Source organism: Panicum virgatum, chromosome 6K (assembly GCF_016808335.1).
Source record: "Panicum virgatum strain AP13 chromosome 6K, P.virgatum_v5, whole genome shotgun sequence".
Taxonomy (NCBI): domain Eukaryota; kingdom Viridiplantae; phylum Streptophyta; class Magnoliopsida; order Poales; family Poaceae; genus Panicum; species Panicum virgatum.
The window spans coordinates 2,658,151-2,677,847 of NC_053141.1; the positions used below are offsets into that span (position 1 = coordinate 2,658,151).

The 19,697-nt window shown below is 47.8% G+C and overlaps 2 protein-coding genes across 2 annotated transcripts; both read left to right on the forward strand.

The window, feature by feature from the left end:
• The first annotated feature begins 4,456 nt into the window (after positions 1–4,456).
• Positions 4,457–5,905, forward strand: LOC120639307. Its single transcript, XM_039915274.1, has one exon. The coding sequence runs from the start codon at positions 4,457–4,459 to the stop codon at positions 5,903–5,905; it is 1,449 nt and encodes a 482-aa protein (XP_039771208.1).
• Positions 5,906–7,148: 1,243 nt separating this feature from the next.
• LOC120711247 (zinc finger BED domain-containing protein RICESLEEPER 2-like) lies at positions 7,149–11,096 on the forward strand. The gene is made up of 3 exons (XM_039996711.1): positions 7,149–7,526; positions 8,284–8,354; positions 8,591–11,096. The coding sequence occupies exons 1-3, from the start codon at positions 7,154–7,156 to the stop codon at positions 10,814–10,816; spliced, it is 2,670 nt and encodes an 889-aa protein (XP_039852645.1). The 5' UTR covers positions 7,149–7,153; the 3' UTR covers positions 10,817–11,096.
• The last annotated feature ends 8,601 nt before the right edge of the window (positions 11,097–19,697 follow it).

Sequence of the window (19,697 nt, forward strand, 5' to 3'; positions counted from 1 at the left end):
GGATGCATGTCATCTTTGGCCAGAGTGTTGCATATGATAAGCATAGGCTTGTACAAAATTGGTAGGCCCAGAAAATATTTCTAGAATAAGTTTTTAAATTAAATCTTGCAATATGTCTAGTTTAAATGAGTTATTTATCCATGCTGCTATACTGAGTTTTAGAAGCCACAACTTTTACAGTACCATTATTTTATTTCCTAAGAGCTACAAAAAAAGTTTGGTAAATTTTAGATAAGCACAACTAGACCAAATAAATTATTTCAATTTTTTCTAGGTACAAGAACTATTTTTCTTGATTTAGTGCATTTACCTTAGTCATAATTCATTTGGTCTAGTTGTGCTTATCTAAAATTTACCAAACTTTTTTTTATAGATCTTAGAAAATAAAATAATGGTACTGTAAAAGTTATGGCTTCTAAAACTCAGTATAGCAGCATGGATAAATAACCCATTTAAACTAGACATATTGCAAGATTTAATTTAAAAACTTATTCTAGAAATGTTTTCTGGATCTACCAATTTTGTGCAAGCCTATGCTCACAATATGCAACACTATAGCCAAAGGTGACCTGCATCCAAAGGATGGATCTTGAGATTTAAATAAAAGTGCATTAAACTAGTATTTAAAATAGAGCAAGATACATTGATCAAATGAAAAACTTTATATAAAAGTCGTATATCTTGTTTCATACAATCCAGAACAGTTGAGTTTGTATTTTTCCGATTTTTCTACGATTTTATATCGATTTTACAAGTTCGTTGTTTAATGCGTCCCGGTTGCCAGGACCTAAATGTAAATTTTTTTTTACATTTAGGTCCTGTCGCCCAGCCAGGGGGCGACAGGGGTATAGTTTTGAAATTTTTCGAAACCGCCATATATTTTTGAAATTTTAATTTTTTTTAAATATAAAAATGAAAAAATCCCCTAACAAAGACCAGCGGGATGGGCTCTCTTCTCTCGCAGGTCGTTTCGGCGGTTCAGAGTTGTCATTGGGTTGGCTATTTGTCCGCAGGTGCGTTTGGTGCCTTTGCATGATCTGGAGAAATTGGCTGGAAGATTCATCTAAGAAGGCGACAGCGAGGCAAAGGCTTTTGGGCCCCGTTTGGTTCACGCTAGGAATAGTAGTGCGCTAGGAATAGTAATATTTTGACCGCTAATTATAGTGTCAAATGAAGTCAATTTACAAAATCAACTTTATAACCCCCGCGCTAGGAATCCTGAAGAATCTAACGAGACCTTTGACCGCGTGATTAGAGGATGTTAGTGTAACATCACTGTATCCAATCATCGATTAATTACTGTCATTAGGTTCGTCGCGAAAAATTACACTCATCTCTGAAAAGATTTTGCAAATAGACTTCATTTAGCATTTCATGCATACGAGATTATTTTCTCGGCTTGCGTGCGCTAGGAAACTAAATGGAACCAAACAGGGCCAGGAAGGTAAATTCTGTCAGCCAAATAGATTGTAACTTGACCCAACAAAAAATCTAGAATAGTTGATTCTGTATTTCTCTCCACAATTCTAGCCGAAACAGAATGCTATACGTGATGTGTCAAAAGAAGATCTGAAGAAGAAAGAAGCTCAGTCCTTGCACCGGCTCCAGCTGCAGACCAGAAACGCTTTCCATGGGCCATGGGCTGCTCCAGGGCACCTCCTGATTCCTAGGTTCTCCAACGATGTTCTTCTGCGCTTCTGTTCCTGCTGTATTCATCAGCACTGCTTTCTTTATTAGAAATATAAGCAAGGGAAACATCACTCCATATATAAGCTAGGCTAAGCTACATCCTGTGCTGAGTCTGGGTAAGAGAAAATACTCATCAGCCACACCATTTCAAACAAGCAATAATCTTAACATCAGGTATCGTAAGATCAGGTAAAATAACATACCATCCAAGTCTGCTAACTTCATCAAAATACCACCCAATCTTACCAGCTCCGGGTTTTTCCAGAAAGGAAGAGGTGGAGAACATCCCATTAGAAGATAACATGAAAAATCTAAAGGAACAAAAAAAAAATTAGCGAAACATGGAACCCATATACGACCCAGTAGCCGAAGCCTCGTTAGCCAACACCAGCAGGACGGCCTCACAAATATTATTTATGCTTAATGCTGATCCTCCGCTTGCAACATAATCACTGCATCTGAAGCTAAAACAACTACATCACGGTACCTCTTTAAAATAAGGAGACTAAAATCAGAGAGCACAATGAAGGGTAAACAAAATCAAACCAAAAGACAAAACTAACGCTTCTCGATATTAGCTTCTGAGAGAGCAAATCAGTACGCACACCTGGATTAATTAGACCATGGTCATACAATCTTTGAACTGCTTCTCATAAAATGGTAACAGCATATCCATAAGTAAACAGAAAGTAAGATACGTTTTTAAGTTGCAACAACCCAACCAGTAATTCCAAAACCGCACCAGAAAGCTGTGTCTTCCCTCCGGTTAAGTCACTAACAGGCCAGCAACCACCAGTGTTCTAAGACTTCTGTCCAAAGGCAACCAAAATACGTCAATAGAAATTATAAAGCACCCTAATTCAATGTAATTACATAGTTTCCACTAGAGACATGTGACACTAAGTAACCAGCTGCCTTATAACGACTATGTTAGAAATAAGAATTGCGTAGCCGGGGACAATCTGAATATTGGGAGTAGCAGTCCAGTGACACCAATGTAGCCTGCAAACCATTGTAATCTGCAAAACAAAAAATAAATCCATAGAATTGTCAGTAAATTTATCAACATATACGGTTGATGATGTCGCAGCCACAATATAAGACAAGGCTCAAGGAATCAGAAATACATCAATTGGGTATGATGCATAACTAACAATCGGGGTTTTCCTTGTGTGCCCATGCATGAACCAGTACTATGCATACCTTCTCAAATAACTGAGTATTTCTTAGTTGGAGCAGATTTGGGTACATTAGGAGCGTGCTTGACACAATCTTCAAGGACACATTTCAACTCCTCTTTTGCCTTCTTCACACAGGACTCTGAGGGTCCCTCGATAAACAGGTACAGCTTGCGATCATTGGCACCAACAATTTTCCCTTGAGCAATGTATTTTCCCCTTATAGTGATAGCAGCTCCACCGTCCTGAATGGGGCCCAACGTGTCTTTGTGAGTGATCCTCTACAGCAGCTTCAAGGCCATGACCATCGCCACACTCTTCTCCATCGTCGGCGTGCTCGTCGGAATCTTCAAGACGTACGGCCGTACGCTGCTCGACAACAAGAAACACTAATATTAGCTTTATTTCTCTGCCTTCTTCTCCGGCGAGGGGTCGCCGCGCCTTGAACAGAGCAGCGGCCAGTGGGACTGTGGGACATGGCGACACGGAGGCTAAACAAAACTAGGCGAAGCAATAAGCAAAAACCATCAGCAAAGGTTAAGGCAAGGAATCTGAATAAAAGATCGATCAGCAGGTCTCTCGCTATATATGTTCAGGTAAAGAATATGTATGCTTCCGTTTTAAAGCACGTTTATTAGTTACTCGATGGGGGAAAAAACTACCGCTTGCTGTTAGGTGTTAGCCCGAGCCTTTTACATCCAAATAATTAAAGCACGTTTGTTAGTTAGTTATCTGGGAAAAACAAAGATAACTTGAGGTCGCGGCAAATCAAGCTAGCGAACTTTACCCATGCTCGAGGAAAGAAGATCGACGTGTTTCATCATGGAGGCACCGTACCAAAGCGCCTGCATTAGCATACACTATCATGTTGTGGGCCAGAAACGATGCTTGATAAAAGTAGACAGCATGCCGTGCCCTCTCCGTCTCCTCCCTCCCCCTCCCTTTTGTATTCGAAATAGTAGTTTCTTTAGGAAGCGTTGTCATGCACCTCCCTCTGTTCCATGGCGATACTGAACAATCAGAATGTCGGTTGATGTACATGGAAGTTTTTTTAGAAAAAAGAATGTACATGTAAGTTTATGACTAACTGAAGATATATACGTATTTTATTGATGTGTAAGTGCACTGTGCACATTGCGACGTGATGGCAGACCATGATATTGAGGTTGTGAGTGGCAAGAAAAGAGGACTTTGGCACTGAAAAACCATTATTTGTCCTTCGGATGGCATGCTTCTCCTCCTCGCCGTCTTGTCGCTGCTTTGTTCCCAGATGCTTGTCGAGGTACGGTGTTAGAAAAAGACATGTAGTGGAGCATCCGATAGATGTCAGCTGGTGCCGTGCAAGTAGGCAACTATCTTGGCAAGGGATCCAGGGATAAAGAACAACCATGCATGCTTCATGCTTTGCTTCAGCCTTCACTCCGAGTATCCGACAGCTGACAGCTGTCGGACCCTAGCTTGCAGCAAAGGAATCAGGCTAGAGATCGAACCATATAATAAGGTGATGTCTGCATCATGACAAGATCAGATCATCGCAGGTGTGACTGCCGCCATTCGACCTTTGGAGTGCTTGTGTTAGCGCCGCCGCCATGGACGCCGACACAAGAACAATAATTCTCATCGACGACGACGTCGCCCCGGGGCGAGCAGTGCGCGTCAACGACGACGACGACGATGCCGTGCCGGCGTTGCAAGAAATACTGGCCATCGACGAGAGGATGGCCAGGACGACGCGGAAGCTCGAGGCCGAGTTCGCCTATGTGGATACCAAGATCCACCGGTTCCCCCGCGGCTTGCGGGGGATCGACGGCGGCGACGGCGACGGCGGCCGCTACATCGCGCCGAGCGTGGTGGCCATCGGCCCGTACCACCACGGCGCGGCGCGCCTGCAGGACATGGAGGAGGTCAAGCTCGCGGCGGCGTACCACCTCTGCCGGAGCTCCGGGCACTCGACGGCGAAGGTGTACGAGAGGGTGCGCTCCGTGGCGGGCGCCGCCCGCGGCTGCTACGCCGCCGCCGACCCCTCGGTGGAGGGCGTCGGCGAGGCCGACTTCACCGCCATGATGTTCCTCGACGGCTGCTTCCTGCTGCAGTACATGGTCGACGGCGAGGACGCCGCGCCGGTGCTGCGTAACCGGATGACGCTGTCTACGGGGCCCAGCATCCAGAAGGACATCTTCCTGCTCGAGAACCAGATCCCCTGGCTGGTGCTCGAGGTCCTCGCGGAGTTCATCTCCGTCGACGTGCACCGCTTCGTCCACGACATGGGAGCCAAGTTCCTCCCCGGCAAGGCGATGGCGAAGTCCGAGAACGGCCGGCGGCGGCTGCCATGGCCATGGGGATGCACATGCACCGGCGGCCGGGCGACGAAGCCCGCCGATAGAAGCCGCGGCGGCGAGCAGCAGTACAAGCCGGCGCATCTCCTTGGTCTCCTCCGGTTCACCCAGGTGGGGAGCATGCCGGAGGACATGGTGAAGTACAAGGCGTTCCCGCTGTCGCTGTCCAGCAGCGCGGTGGAGCTCGCGGAGATCGGCGTCGTGCCGACGCCGAGCACGGAGCAGTGGTTCGGGGACGCGCGCGTCCGGCGGTGCGGCCTGGCCGGCGAGCTGCTGCTGTCGCCGGTGTTCCTGAGCGAGGTGACCGCGTGCTGGCTCGTGAACATGGCGGCGCTGGAGGCGAGCACCGCCGGCGCGAGCAGGGACTCCGACGGCTTCGTGGTGAGCTCGTACCTGTCGGTGCTGGCGATGCTCGTGGACCGGAAGGAGGACGTGCACGAGCTCCGGCGGCGGCGCGTGCTGCACGGCGCCCTGAGCAACAAGCAGGCGCTGGGCTTCTTCAAGGGCCTCGGCCAGCACCTCCGCTTCGGCGGCCGCTACTTCGCCGCCCTGGAGGGGATCGACTCGTACAAGCGCCACCGGTCGCTGAGGATTGCCGCACACAAGTTCGTCTACAACAACTACAGGTTCATCGCGGCCTTCCTCTCCGTCACCGGCGTGCTCATCGGCATCTTCAAGACCCTCCTCTCACTCAAGCGATAGAGATGCCACGATTGGCTGTTGCTGTCGCCATTCGAAATTCGCCATGTGTAACATGTTTTTCTTCTTATATTTTGTTGTTTTGTTATGTCCAAGAGAACGCACTTGTACTGCTCAATTCGCCGTAAAAGAATACAAATCTTGCTTTCGGAGGAGTTAAACAATTTGAACTTTAATCAAATTTATCCGAAATATTATTAATATTTATGTTACAAAATAGATATTATTATTTAATCATGTATTCTCATCCTAAATCTATTTGAAGACATAAATATTTATAATTTTTATATAAATTTGAATAAATTTAAAATTGTTTAACTTCTGGGAAGCAATTTGTATTTTTTTTAACGTAGGGAGTATGCGCTATGCTTGATGAGAACTAGTTGAATACCCCACGCGTTGCTGCGGGACTTCTGGATAAAAATGTTAAACTTGGAATAATGGAGTAGAGAGTGTAATGTTGCGATGGCTTCGACCGGGCAAAATATATAGAGCGTTGGGGCTGAACAGATCGTGAGAAATGGAAAGGGTGGTGGTGGCATTGGTAGAAAGAGAGACCTAAGGAACTGCAGTTTGGATGATCAAGTTATAAATACGAGAGAAATGAAGAGACAAAGTCAGAAGGTGGATGAATGAGTGCTTCTTCCATTGTTGGTGGCTCAATAAGATTTGAGATAAATATAAATTAATGTTTCCTAGTGAGATGCTTCAATATTAGAAGACAGAAAGACCATATGAGACAAATTGTTTTGCATTTTTTTTGAAACAAATGTGAATTTATTTATTTATTTATTTATTTATTTATTAATATTAGATAAACTAATATTTGAAAATAATGTTGATGAGGTAATAATAAAAGGAAATAAAGGGAGGGAATTTTAACACCTATATGTTACATAGAGTAATATTTAACTGATAAATAAAAAGTTAGGCTGTTGGACTTCTTCTTTATTTATATTTTTGATGAACTGCAGTATAGTAGAAATATATGGAAAACATGATTGAGAGAAATAGAAATTATGACACTTAGTGGGTTGATGACGTGGCAGCATGACACTTAGTGGGTTGAGCATGACATTTAGTGGATCGATGATGTGGCAGCATGAAGATTGAGAGAAATATAATTATGATACTTAGTGGGTTGCATTATATAGATATACATGTAGCGAAGCATCCGGGCTGCAAATTTGAAACTTACTGGGCCGGTCCTCGTCTTCCCTATTTTCTCATGCTAGCCCAGCCCACCATCTCATGCTTCCGATCCGTCGCTGCTCACTGGCGGGCACCCACCAGAATGGCCGCCGCCGCCTCCGCCGCCGCGGCCGTCTTCTCAATTCTCATCACATCCGCCTCGCCTCCTCCCCTCCAATCCAAGGTATCCTTCCACCTGGGACGCCCTCCCGCCTCTGGCAACCGCACTCGCCAGTCGCCCTCTCGATACCGCCGGCGCGGGGGTGGAGACGCCGGCGGCCAACCCGGAGTACCAGTACCACGACGCGAAGGCCCGCACCCGGGCGAAAAGGACGTGAGCAGGGAGGAGTCCTGAGGCGGTTTCCGCGCGGGAGGGGGCAGGCGCCGCGGAGGAGATTAGCGGTGCGGCGTCGTGGGCACGAGGATGTTTCTGGTGATGTGGTCTCTCCATGTGCGGTCATTTGCGTACACCATTTTGGTTGGGTGCTATAAAATGAAATCATGTTTACTGATTCATCTCGTTGTTTCAGTTTAACGTTAGGCCACTTTTGGATTGTTAAGGACTGATTTCACATACATGTTTGCAAGTTATTGTACATAAAGCAGCAGATTCATGTTGTTCTAGGCTGCGGCGTTGATCATATCTGATAATAGCTCTTTTCTTTTTGCCAAACTAATTGCACGCATCAGCATGCCAACCATCCTGAACACCTGCCAATTGCTAATATTTTTTCCAAGTACTAGTTCTCAGTTCAAATCAGGTTGCAACTCTATTTTGGATAATAATTAATAACGAGCAACTGGTTTAACACCTGCCAGAATTGACAAAACAATGTGAAGAAATCAATAAGAAGGGGAGAGAACAACAATGGGAGCTCGTGTCCTTTGCCTGTATGTACGTCCATTTGCTACGGTCCATGTAAGGTTTCGGTAGTATTCTGGAGTGTGGCTGCAACTCCATTCCCCCTTTCCTCTTTTTTTGTCGAGTGTTGGACGCTAGTTCTCTTGCAGAAACAAGATGTCCTTACAGATCCAGTCAGACGGTAGAAGCAATGAACTTAATTTTTATCACCTTTGCTCATAGTTGGCGCAGAGCAAACAAATTGGTCTCTCTGCGACCCAGCCCATGCACGCAATCTCTTATACCCTGCCCAAGTTCCTCTGGTTCATTTGCTGCATTGCTTACACAGGCCACTGGTTTCTGACCGCTGGATTAGTTTCATCCTCATGTCCGGGAATTCGCTGCAAGACTAATCACCCTGTAAGTTCTCAAAAAATATTCCTGGGTACACTATTTTTTTTATTACATACTCAGTTAACTTTAGTCGAGCTATGATAAACTTGGCTCATAGCTGATTTACTTGTACATCTGAGTGGATGCATGTCCTCTTTCCGAACATGTCCGGGGAACTTCACACCTTTCTTCCTTGTTGTTCCTTTTGACCTGACTAATACCGCATCTCATGTCAAGCAAAATTTCTCCTTCCCTTTTACCAGTTCTACCTGGTACCTGGGATGAACATGGCAGAGGGGAGCGCTGAAGGACAAGAGCAAATTCCATGCGAGCAGGCCGTGGGCCGTAGGGTTAAGCAACGGTCCGTCGTGTGGGAGCATTTCAAACATTTCACGACAGTCGATGGGAAGAGCAAAGCGGAGTGCAATCGATGTCACCGGGTATTCGTTGCACCTACTAAAAATGGAACGAGCAGCTTGCGTAGGCATGTCGAGAAATGCAAGGGGCTGGGCGGGAATGGGGCAGATGAGCTGGATCAGTTGATTACGAACGTGGCCTGTGATCTACCACCTTTACCGTTTGACCCTCCACTGCTGTCACCCTTAGATCCGCCATCACCACTACCGTGTACTGATCCTCCACCACCGTTTCACTTTGATCCGCCGCCACCGTTTCCCTGTACTGATCCTCCACCACAATCTCCCTGTGCTCCGTCACAGCATGATGACGAATTACCAGATCGTGAGCATGGCCTGAGAGAAGAAGAAGAAGCAAGAAAACACCTTGCTCAGTTGATCGCATTGCACGGATATGATCCATTGCTCATCGAGGATGACTGCTTCAGGAGTTTTCTGGGAATCCTCAACCCTGAATTCAAGTTGCCATCACGCTTCGTCATCGAGGAGATGTGCGATGATATCTTTGATGAAGCAAGGAGGAATCTGCTTTCCAGGTTAAGCCGCTTTCATGGGAAGGTCAGTTTAGCAGTTAGTACAACTAAAACCGTTCATGGGGAAGTCACATATACAGCGTGTCACTTCATCGATGATGAATGGAATCTAAATAAGATGATCCTGGATGCTTACCTGGTGGTGCCTATTCCTATCTTATATGGCCCATTATTGGGAGTTCCAGAAATTACTCCTAAATCTGATTTCTCTGATTTCACTGAGCGGGCAAATGATGATATCTTGCGTGGTATTTTAGAGCATGATATTTTGGAAAGACTGTTCGTCATGGTATGGGGAATAAAGGGCAGTGATGAAGTGAAGAGACATGTGCAGCAATTATATTCCGTGGATTATACCCGCTTCATGGATAATGCGCTTCACTCCACTGTTGGGAAAAGCATTATTCTAAATCCAAATTTCACTATGGATATGTATAAAAAAGTTCATGGTTTGGGTTTGACTAGGGAAAAGCGCCAACAACTTTTTTCACATATTGGCTTAGACCATCTACAGGCACACGACGATAATCATTGGTATTCATGCTACTGTTCCTTGGAGTTTCTTCGCAAGCATGGTTCTTGCGCAGTCGCGGACAAAGACTACTCACAACTCAATGAACTCATAGAACTACTGTGCAAAATTTGGGGGGAAGTGTACCGTTCCATTAAAAGGATTTCTACCTCCAGTTATCCTACTTCAAATCAATGTCTTGTAGAATTGTTTAAGGTGAGGGAAATTTTGCATTCCGAACTAGAACGGGCTGATGGAGGCAATTCAATTGTGCACAACGGATCTGATTTTTTCATCAATAAAGAAGACGGTGTTGCGGATGTTCTTAGAGAGGCAAAGGGCACTCTTGACAGGGTCATCCAAGGTGAATACCTTGTATGGTCAGTACCACTAGCGATGGACCCCAGGTACAAACTCACATACATAAAGTTCATCTTCAGCAGAGCGTTTGGTTCTGGGGGTGCACGGTACATCTCTGAGGTCACAAGAAAGATCAAGAAGCTGTATGTTGATTACATTGAAGATGATGGTGGAATCAATGGTGCAGATGGTGTCACTGAGATGGCCGCTGGCAGCAGCGCTGATCGATTAGGACAAGCATGGGATGAGCATTGCCTTTCAGGGGATGATGGAATGGATGATGTTGGCTGTGACCTGGGTGCTGTGGAGGAAGTCCAACGCTCCTTGGAAGATCTTGTCATTGGCAGCTGCGCTGATCCGCTAGGACAAGCATGGGACAAGCATCGGTGTTCAGAGGATGGCCAAGCTGATGCTGGCAGCTACCTGGATGCCGAGAAGGAACTCGACCGTTACCTGAAAGATCCCCTCGAGACTCCAACTGACGGTTTTGACATCCTGCACTGGTGGAAGGTTCACAGTTCGAAGTACCCGACAGTTGCTCGGATGGCGCGGGACGCTCTGGCCATGCCCACGAGCAGTAGGCTTTCCTCCGAGCAGATGGCCCATGTCAGCAGCCTCGTTCGTGGCTATTCCAAGAAAAAGTACAGGCAAGCCAAGTTTGATCCGTGACACAGCTGCTCATATGAGGGCCAGCGTCCTGGCAACAACCTCCATAGTGTGTGTCAATCATTGGTTTCTGTTGTCGTGTGTCGGAATAAATGTGCAAAATTTAGAGTTTGTCTTTCCTTCCACAGAGAAGATGGCTGACTACCTGATTTGCTTTCCACTTTTTGAGTCCCTCCTGGAAGCTTGGTATTAACAGCTGATTTATACCATTTGTATTTCCCTTTATCAAGCACTTGCTGCTGCACCTTTGCCAATAGAATTGCTTCATCTACATCTTTGGGAACTTGAGATCTCACTCCTGCACCAATGTCTAACTTGAGTCCCTTGACAAACTGAGTCACAAAAAATGTGTCATCAAATGCATCATTGTGCATAGCAATTTCAAATTGAAGGTTCTCAAAAGCTGCGCCACCGCCTGACCAGTAACCTCGATCTGCTTGGCCAACAACTGCTGATCCTTCAAGATCTGCTCCATCACCTTGTTGCCCAAATTCATCTGTGCCTCCAATCGATGCTGATTGGCGCCAATCACCTCCACGCGAGAAAACAACAGATCAAAGTTCTCAGAGACCTCATCCAAGCGCTCGTCCTCACGCTGAGTCGCCTCGTCCCAGCGTGCGCCATCGCATCGCGCTGCGTCTTCCATCGCGCTCAAGACGAATTGCGTCTGAGCAGATGGCTTTGGTGACGCCGTGGTTGAATCCCCCGCAAGCGATCTAGCGTGATTGGGAATTACGGGAGGACTTCACCCCGCGATGTGCAAGGCGAAATCAACTCGACAACCCGAATCGTTTGCCGGATCAAGGCCGCCGGAATAATCGGGATTACAGCTCCACCCGTCGTCGAAGATGTCCTCCAATCGCAAGCGAGTCCCCAACTAAACCCTAAGCGGCGCACAGAATATGAGGGCGGCGGCGCCAGATCGGCTAACCGACGCTTGGCGTGGACACCGCAATCGCAAGGATACGCGGCGGAGCAGGTCAGATCGCCGGAGAGGTGGACTCGACTAGAGCGGGGAAGAAGAACAGAGAAGAAGCACGGAGTAGCAGGATGCCAAGGATAACCGAATCTGATACCACTTGTCACGACCTGTGGCCGCCGGTGATCGCTGGCGATGTGAGATCACGCACAAGAGAAGGATAGGCAGGAGGAGGACCAGGCGGAGGTCGCCTTCCCCTCGGAAATCGTTTTCGCAATCAATTTGTTCACCATTTGCCTTACAAGACACTGGGGATATATTCTCCTTTCCCAAACACTCACTGGCCTCTTGGGCCCACGCACACACCTTTCCCTCTCTTTACACTTTACGTTTCCGCCGCTGGTGCCTTTGCCGCTGACGTTTGACCACCGGTCATAACAAAATGTGCTCCGTAAACAGCCATGTTGAGATTATTTTTGTTCTTGTGACTGCAGTGGCGGAAGGTGTGTGGGACCGAAGCCGGCGACCAGAGGGGGGGGGGGGTGAATGGGAGCCGATCAAAATTTCTTCGAAATTCGAATCGTCGGCCTATATCCCGAAAATCACCCGATCCCTCAAGCGTTCTGGTCAAAGTTTGGAATAGCTATGGAAAAGCTAAACCAACACGAAAGACCTTGAACAAGCGAGCGAAACCACAAAGCAACTCGGAAGCAAATCGGGAAACTGCAGAACTGATCTGCCTGGACCGGTCTGACCGGTGCGCTCGACCGGTCTGACCGGTGCGCTGGACCGGTCTAACCGGTCGTGCCTACCGGTCTGACCGGTAGCACCCAGAAAACCCCGAGAAATTTGATTCAAACGTTGAATCTCGAGCAAACGACTACGAAAATCGGTGAAACTTGGGGGATTGCTTCGCCCCTACCCCGTGAACATATCCCCAAAAGATCTCGGCCTAAATATCAACGAATCTAGAGAATTATGGAGGAGATCAAAAGGGATTGGGGTTTTCTCAAATACTCGAAAACTTCAATTCTGAAGAGCTCATGATTCCAGAGGGATTGACACGAAGCTAGAAGCACAGGAATCACTCCAAGGAGCCCTACGAACCGTCGCAATCAAGTGCATCAAAACCAAAATGAAAATCCATCACAAAAAGCACAAGAGGGACAGGATTGGATTGATTCAAAAGCCCAGAGGGCACAAGGAGGATAGGGCCTCCTTTCCCAATCAAATCCAATACAAACTTTCACAAATCCATGGACAAATCTACTCTAAAGAGAGAAACTGGGGGAGGAGAACACAGGGGCGGCGGCCTGGAGAAACAGAGAGTCCACGAACAGATTACAAAAGCCACAATTAACCTAACACAAGTGAAGGGGTATTTATACCCGCGGGACCGGTCAGACCGGTACGCTGGACCGGTCAGACCGGTTGGTTAGACCGGTCAGTCCGGTGCCCGGGACCGGTCAGACCGGTTGGCCTGCAGCACCCCCTTTACAACGATCTCATCCGACGGCCGAGGTTCTTTCTTCGAAACGAAGTCTTCTCCGCGATGCCGCCGTCTTGATGAAGATCCAGTCCGCAGTTTTGGAGGGTCCGCGAAACCCGGGTAGGTGGCCGGTTTTGAGAAAACCGCCAAAACCTCACGCGCGGGAAGATTCCCGCCTCCGCGCCGTGGCCCTAGACACCGTTCTCGCCTCGGCCTGCTGACGGCCCTAGACGCCGCCCGACGCCCGTCACCTCCTCGCCCGCAGCGAGGCCCTAGACGCCGTCGACGCCCGTCGCCTCCGTCAGTCCCGAGACCGACGCCCGTGCCTCCACGACTTGGCGTCTTCAACCGCCGTCCGCCTCCTTGGTTTTGTGGCGCAAACCAAGAAACCCGCCTTCCATCGCCGCTTGCGCCCTCGATCCAGGAGTGGACGCCACAGCTGCCGCCCGGTCCGAGCTCCGGTCCCGGCTGCCCTTCACCGCCGTCCACCGCACGGTCCATCGGCCACAGCACCTCCACGGCAGCTCCCCGTCGACACTCGACGCCCGTGTACCTGCAATCCAAAGACCAAGCGCACGATCACACCGCACGGTTGACAATTCACTCATCACAAGCAGGATAGAGTACTCTCGTTTCTCAATCTCCCCCTTGATGAGTGCATTGTCAACACACCACAGACGAACCAAGAGAAGTGAAACAAAAAAAAAGAACAAAGAAGCATGAAAGAGAAGAACTCAAGCGAGTGACAAAAAGCTCAGAAAGACAAGAACAGTCACTTACTCAAGCAAAGATCGATCCCCTAAGACAAGGGCAAAGGCTCGACGCAATCGATCAAGAGCCACAACATGACTCCTCAAAGACAGAGGTAACGCTCGACGCAGTCATGCAAGAAGCAGAGGGAAAACAAGAAAACCAGGAGCCGAAACCAAAGCAGAAACTCCCCAAGCAAAGTTTTTCCCTCTCACAAGTGCAACTCTCCCAAAATGATGCACTCTCAAAGTCCTATGCACAACAAGTTTTTCAAAAAATCAAACAAGTCTCCCCCTTGTTCGATCACTTCTCTCAAAATTCTCCCCCTTGTTGGCACATGCACACATCAAGCCTAAAAAGACCTAAAGCTCCCCCTGAAGCAAAAACTCCCCCTGATCAGATGCTATGCAATGAATGTGATGCAGGAGGTGTAAGTGAAAGCATTCAGGGATACAAAGATATGAGCAACATCTAGTCTCAAGCATGTGTGCATCCATAAACAAGACCTACATCTAGCTCAACAGGGTATATCAAATCAGTCTAGAGCTAGGCAAGTTCAGTTTATGAGAAATAAAAGCATCACCCATGATCTAGCACTAACAAGTAGGGAATGAAAAGCAATGCTACTCATACTCATACAGGTGAGCAAAATCAGCCAAAACAAGTTGCCAACATTCATTTTTCAATCAATTTTTATATCAAGCAATTCTAAGTGCCAGGGGTTGAAAGCTTGTCATGCTTTACTTAGCAACGAGGCCAAGCCTATGCCAACAGACAATCATAAGCTTAAAGCACTCGTTTCAGTCATGCACAGCCTTGCCCGGGTTCTCACAAGTGCAAAGTGAGCCGTCCCGAAAGCTCGATCAGTGCGACAAGCAATCCCACCTGGATCTTTCCAATCCATTTCAAGAACAGTTCAAGCAATTTTATCAGATTTAGATCATTTCAAGTATGAATTGCTGAACGAAAAGGCACACTAGCATGAATAAGATAGCAAAGCACATCAATACGCCCTAACATGCTAGTAGCCAAGACAGGGTGATCATGTTTTCAGATTTTCAAATCAAAATAGCTTGACTCAGATGATGTCATATACACAATGGAGCAAGCTATACATGATCAAGTTTATCAACTCACACTAGTAAGCACTAGAAGATCATAGCAATGTATACAAGAATGCTAGTGCAAGTGAGACAATGCAAAATGCAAACATGTACAATGCATATGCACAATGCAACTACCAAACCTAGAAAACAAAGAGAAGCAAAACAAAGACCTACCAAGCTAACCAAAACAAAAGTCAGCGATCAAAAGGGGTAACAAACCCCAAGCTCCCCTCGCAAGCGAGCAAAAGTGTCCTGCTCAAGCGGTTTGGTGAGAATATCTGCGGTTTGCCTCTCTGAAGGGACATGGATCAGGTCTATGTGTCCTCTCTCATGGTTGTCTAGCAGGAAATGGAATCGGATGTCTATGTGCTTGGTTCTGGAGTGTAGGACAGGGTTCTTTGCAATGCTAATGGCTGACATGTTGTCTACAAAGATGGGAACCCTACCGAAACTCAAGCCATAATCCTGCAAGGTTTGTTTCATCCAAAGTATCTGGGAGCAGCAGCTAGCAGCGGCAACATACTCAGCTTCTGTGGAAGAAAGCGCTACACTAGCCTGCTTGCGAGAGGACCAAGACACCAAAGATGTACCGAGAAATTGACAAGTGCCGGATGTCGACTTGCGATCCAACCGACACCCACCGAAATCGGCATCAGAAAAGCCCACCAAAACCAGAGAAGAATCCGCAGAATACCAAAGACCAAATTCAGGGGTGAATTTCAGATACCTGAAGATGCATTTCACCACCTGCCTGTGGGAGGTGCGCGGCGAAGCCTGATACCGCGCGCAGAGGCAGACGCCGAACTGGATGTCCGGTCGCGTAGCCGTCAGGTACAGGAGCGAGCCGATCATGCTCCTGTACTCCTTCTGGTCCACCGCCTCACCGTCCAAGTCCTCATCAAGCGCCGTAGATGTGCTGATCGGAGTCGGCTGAGGAGTCAAGTCACTCATGTCGAACTTCCGCAGCAAGTCTCTTGTGTACTTGGCTTGATGGACAAAAGTGCCCTGAGGAGTTTGCTTGATCTGCAGCCCGAGGAAGAACTGCAACTCACCCATCATGCTCATCTCGAACTCCCTGGACATCTGCTCAGAAAACTTGGAGACAAGAGCGTGAGAAGAGCCACCAAAGATAATATCATCCACGTATATCTGAACCAAAAGGAAATCAGTGCCAGATCGCATGAGGAACAAAGTCTTATCAACACATCCCATTTTAAAGCCCTGAGCCAGCAAAAAGGTTTTCAATCTATCATACCAAGCTCTAGTTGCCTGTTTCAAACTGTAAAGAGCTTTCTGAAGTTTATAAACACGGTTTGGAAATTTGGGATTTTCGAAACCAGGGGGTTGCTTTACATAAACCTCTTCTTCGATAAAACCATTCAAGAAGGCAGATTTAACATCCATTTGGAAAACCTTAAAACCCTTGGAAGCAGCAAATGCAAGAAAGATTCGAATAGCCTCCAAACGAGCAACAGGAGCAAAGGTTTCCTCAAAATCAATACCCTCTTTTTGGCAAAAGCCCTGGGCAACAAGACGAGCCTTGTTTCGAACAACCAAACCATCCTCACCCTGCTTGTTTTTGAAAACCCACTTCGTTCCGATGGGATTACAAGCAGGTGGAGGCTCGACCAAAACCCAAACTTGGTTTCTTTCAAAATTTTCAAGTTCCTCATGCATGGCATTGACCCAATTAGAATCAGAAAGAGCGTGTCCAATATCTTTGGGCTCAAAAGAGGCAACAAATGCTGAATGAGCAAAGCCAGCGATACTTGTTACCTTGGACCTGGTGACTCGCTCGTTGAGATCACCTAGCATCTGTTGAGGTGGATGGCGACGCTGAATATGTCGCGGTGCTTCCCGTGTCGAAGTCGCCTCCTCCTCAACCAAAGCTAGTGTCTCCTCAGGATCAGCTGGTGTAGCCTGAGTCACCTCCTCGAACAACCCTCGTGAAGTAGACGTAGTCGGATCGGGGCCGTCTTCATCGTCCGAGCTCGTAGCAGAGATAGCTGGGTCCACAGCACGCGTGGTAGCCTCAGCCTCGCCATCTGCAGCTTCTTCCTCCTCATCTTCAAAGATGGAGGTGCCGAGCTCATCATCTCCTGCAACTTCAAAGACAGAAGAATTGCACGGTGCAGTCTCGTCGAAAGTGACTTCACAAGTCTCTCTGACGATGTTAGTATCAATAATCAGCACACGGTACGCTCTAGAGTGAGAAGCATATCCGAGAAAAATACCGTCAGACGAGCGAGACTCAAACTTATCAAGATTTCCATCTTTCAGCACAAAGCACTGGCAACCGAAAACTCTGAGATGGTCAACACGGGGCTGGCGTCCAAACCGCAACTCATAAGAAGTCCTGTGCATGAAAGCACGCAAGAAAATGCGGTTGGACACGTAACAAGCGGTGTTAACCACCTCAGCCCAGTATTTGCGAGGAGTCCTATGCTCATCGAGCATTGTCCTCGCCATCTCAACCAACGTCCGATTCTTCCGCTCTACAACAACATTCTGCTGTGGAGTGTAGGGAGAAGAATACTGGTGTTCAAGCCCTTGATCACTGCAAAAGACATCAAAACGAGCGTTTTTGAATTCTGTGCCATTGTCAGAGCGGATCGCTAGCATGGCCTGGGGTAGCTCATTTTTCAATCTCAAGATCAAGTCTCGAACAAATTCGAAAGCCTCATCCTTGGTTCTCATGAAAAAGACCCAAGAATAGCGAGAAAAGTCGTCCACAATCACAAGCACGTACCACTTCCCACCAACAGACATCACCCTGGAAGGACCAACAGTGTCCATGTGTAGCAACTCTCCAGGGTGAGAAGTCATCACCTGATTAACAGGCGGATGAGAAGCGGCAATCATTTTCCCGTGGCGACACGGATGGCAAACAAGGTTCTTCTCAAACTTCAGTTTGGGCAATCCTCGGATCAGGCCAAGTGAGCTCAATCTCGACAACAAATCGAAACTCAAATGTCCTAGTCTCCTATGCCACTTCCACAAATCAGAAGAAAGACCAGCCATCAAGCAATGAGAAGGGCCAAAAGGAGTTCCAGAGAAGTCAACCAAGAAAACTCGATCGCGAGGTGTAATCCGGCAAACCAAATCTCCCCTGGAATCCAAAACACGCGAACAACCTTCCTTGAAGCGAACCTCAAACCCCTCATCAAGAAGTTGCGAAACAGAGAGCAAATTAAAACCAAGATTCGAAACCAAAGCAACTTCTCTCAGGGTAAAGCGATCAGAAACTCGAACAGCGCCAAGTCCACGTACCTTTCCTCTTCCATTATCCCCGAACACAATGTACTCCTTTGAGCGCATCGGTGTGAGGCTGGAGAACCATTTGTCATTTCCGGTCATGTGGCACGAACAATCGGAGTCCATGATCCACCTGTTCTCCAAGCCTCCGACCTGCACATCAGTAGTGAGACAAAGGGTGAGCAAATGTCTCAACACTGGGGTTAGCAAAGTGAGAAGCAAACCAGTGTCGAGCCATTTGCTCTACAGAAGGGTTAGCAAAACCAGACAAAGCGTATCCCCCGTCCCGTCTACCGCGTGACTGACGAACACCACCGCGAGGAAAGCGTGGAGCCTCAAAACCTCCTCCAAAGCCTCGGTCTTGTGGTCCATAGCTGTACTGAAAATGACCAGGAGCACGGCCGGCAAAGCGACCACCTGCTGGAGCACGGTAACCACCACCGTCTCCCTGACCTCCACCTACACGGCGCGCCCTAGCATCTCACCTATCACCACGCCGAGAAGGATCATGCACCCGAGCAGAGTACATGTCCGCGTTCAGTCTCTCCTGCTCTCTCCTCACAGCCCGCTTCCTCCTGAAGCAAAACTTCTCCAGGTGACCTTCCTTGTCACAGAACTCGCAGTGGTACCTCACCTCACGCTTGGGAGGAGGAGGCCTAGCCTGCGGACGGGGAGGAGCAGCCCTTTTCTTCTGGGCAACCTGGGCTGTGGCAGCAGGGAGCATGTCGAGGGAGTTCCTCAGCTCATTGGGCTTTGGAACCCAAACCTGCTTCTGCGGAGGTGCTTTCAGTGGTTCTTTAAGCACACCATCCGTGGGGTCAACAAGCGAAGGCTGCGTACTCGTGCTAGCAGTGTTTTCAGCAGCCTTGCCAATCTTACCATACAACCTGTCAAAGTCTGACTTCATGTATGTGTAACCGACCCCAAACCCATCACCACGCTTGAACTGTTTAATCATCATGCCCAACTGCGGCTCACTGCTAGAGACCCAACTCAGAATCGCCCTAAGATAGGTATTCTCATTTTCCAGGTTGGCTTTCTCTACCGCAAGATTATCCAAATCAGAGATCAAACCAGGGCAAACAGAGCAGTCAATAGGTGGGCTAGACTCTATGACCTTAGTCTTTCCAAAAGACTTGATCAAAGCGTTCTTCTCCTCTAGCTCCAACCTAAGCGTGGGACAAAGCTTACAAGCGCCAAGCAAAACAGGCCTAGATCTAAGCTCCTCTAGTTCACAGACGACAGTAGCAAACTTGGACTGCAAAGAAGCTAGATCAGACTTGAAAATAGGACACTCATCGCATTCAAGCACATCACTAACAATGGGAGCTAGACTTGGCCTTGGCTAGCTCGTGAGACACGTCA

Coding starts and splice junctions, on each gene's coding strand:
- LOC120639307 (XM_039915274.1), top strand. CDS start 4,457: ATGGACGCCGACACAAGAACAATAATTCTCATCGACGACGACGTCGCC.
- LOC120711247 (XM_039996711.1), top strand. CDS start 7,154: ATGCTTCCGATCCGTCGCTGCTCACTGGCGGGCACCCACCAGAATGGC. Junction 7,527..8,283: donor TGGGCACGAGGATGTTTCTG/GTGATGTGGTCT, acceptor TTGCTTACACAG/GCCACTGGTTTCTGACCGCT. Junction 8,355..8,590: donor GCTGCAAGACTAATCACCCT/GTAAGTTCTCAA, acceptor CCCTTTTACCAG/TTCTACCTGGTACCTGGGAT.